General features: G+C 52.5%; 1 protein-coding gene across 1 annotated transcript in view; it reads right to left on the reverse strand.

The window, feature by feature from the left end:
• Nucleotides 1-383: 383 nt before the first annotated feature.
• The window catches only part of VOLCADRAFT_106557 (uncharacterized protein), a gene marked incomplete at its 3' end in the record, with an annotated part of 3,568 nt that continues 2,491 nt past the window's right edge, over nt 384-1,460 (reverse strand). Inside the window, exons 3-4 of the mRNA XM_002954840.1 lie at nt 1,350-1,375; nt 384-587 (exon numbers count right to left, since the gene is read on the reverse strand). Of these exons, the coding sequence (XP_002954886.1) occupies nt 384-587; nt 1,350-1,375 (230 nt within the window). The remainder of the gene's footprint in view (nt 588-1,349; nt 1,376-1,460) is intronic.

A 1,460-nucleotide genomic window follows, 5' to 3' on the forward strand; every position in this document is an offset into this window, starting at 1 on the left:
ACCATCTCCATTCTATGCCTTTCCATGGCCAAAACTTCAGCATATTCCCATATGGATTGGAATAAATTCGTTTTGCTTGATGCTGGGGCGTGCGGGCCGATGCGGCGCTGCCCATGCGGCCGACTTGCTGTTTCCCCAGCGGCTTCAGCCCTGATATTACGTTTGGTTGCCTGTTTGTAATATTTGTGGTTGCTAGCGGGCGAGCAACACGAGCGGCGTTGTCCTTGTTTGTTTTCTAAGATAAACGGCAGCGGTGCGACGGAATGCGGTCGGAGTTCAATGCACGCACAAATTGTCAAAATATGTGGTCTTTATTTTAAGCGATTGGGCTTGGCCCAAAGTAAACTAGCTATTAGCGGAGATCTTTCCATTAGATACCACGCCTACCTGAAATCCATGTTGCTGCCCATGGAAACGACGGTGCACGGTTCCTTTAGGGCAGCGGGCTCACAGAGCCATTTGCCGCCATCACCCTCGGGACCCACACGCCGCAGCGGCCGCCCTGGCGGGCAGCTGATGAAGGGCTGGAACAATTGGAAGCGGTCCCAGTCCTTCGGCTTGTCGGTGTTGCCCTTAGAGACGATGTACTGGGCGCGGAAGAAGGGGGGATCAGAGAGGAGGGATGTGAAGTGCTGCCGGGCCCGGTTGCCATCGTTTGCAAGAATATGACGGTGAGTCGTGTCCTGTGATGCAATTGGGGCCTCACACATCCGATATTCAAGCTTCCCTCGACATGTTACATAAGCATCCATAGGTAGACAGCGGCGGAGATACCCTACCGGCACAGACGCTCTTCTTGCCAACACACATCTAGTAAGGCATGATGATGTCGCGTGTGGGATTGATAGTGGGGGAAAGGCGGCCCCGGAGCGTCACAGGGCCATGACGGTTAGGTCGCCTGTGCTGGTGGGAAGGCCAGCCGGTGTTTTTCGGCGAACTTCCAACTGCTAGTCGCCAAGATTATGTGGTTGAGCGTACTTAATCAGCCATCTGCCTGTAAGCGTTGGCTGGGCTCTGCACCAACAACTCCGCTCGTTGTATCGTAACCATTCCGTGTCAACTTCTTTGCGGCTGCTGACACATATATTTAAACATTTATGGATCCAGAATATATAACTTGGACAGCTAACCTTTTCTGTCGCCACAAAGAGGTGCGAGCGCCAAGCAGACAAGTTTCGGGCGGCAAGGAGCCCCCATTCGTCGTCATAAGCAGCAAAACGTAGGGATTTTTGCGCTTCAAAGCTGTGAGTACTTGAGAAAGAAGCGGACACAGTCGCCACGTAAAGCCCTCCCCATAATAAACGGATCAGTCTTGAAGCGAAGTTAACTCTCATGTCGCCCATTCGCACCACCTGCACTATGTTCGTAGTAACTTCTGTATCAGCGTAACGGTAGTGTCATAGCGTTATGTTACTCGGCGACCATAAGCCGTATGCAGGGCGTACGGAAACGTCATAAAG

Source organism: Volvox carteri, assembly GCF_000143455.1.
Source record: "Volvox carteri f. nagariensis unplaced genomic scaffold VOLCAscaffold_46, whole genome shotgun sequence".
Classification (NCBI taxonomy): Eukaryota; Viridiplantae; Chlorophyta; class Chlorophyceae; order Chlamydomonadales; family Volvocaceae; genus Volvox; species Volvox carteri.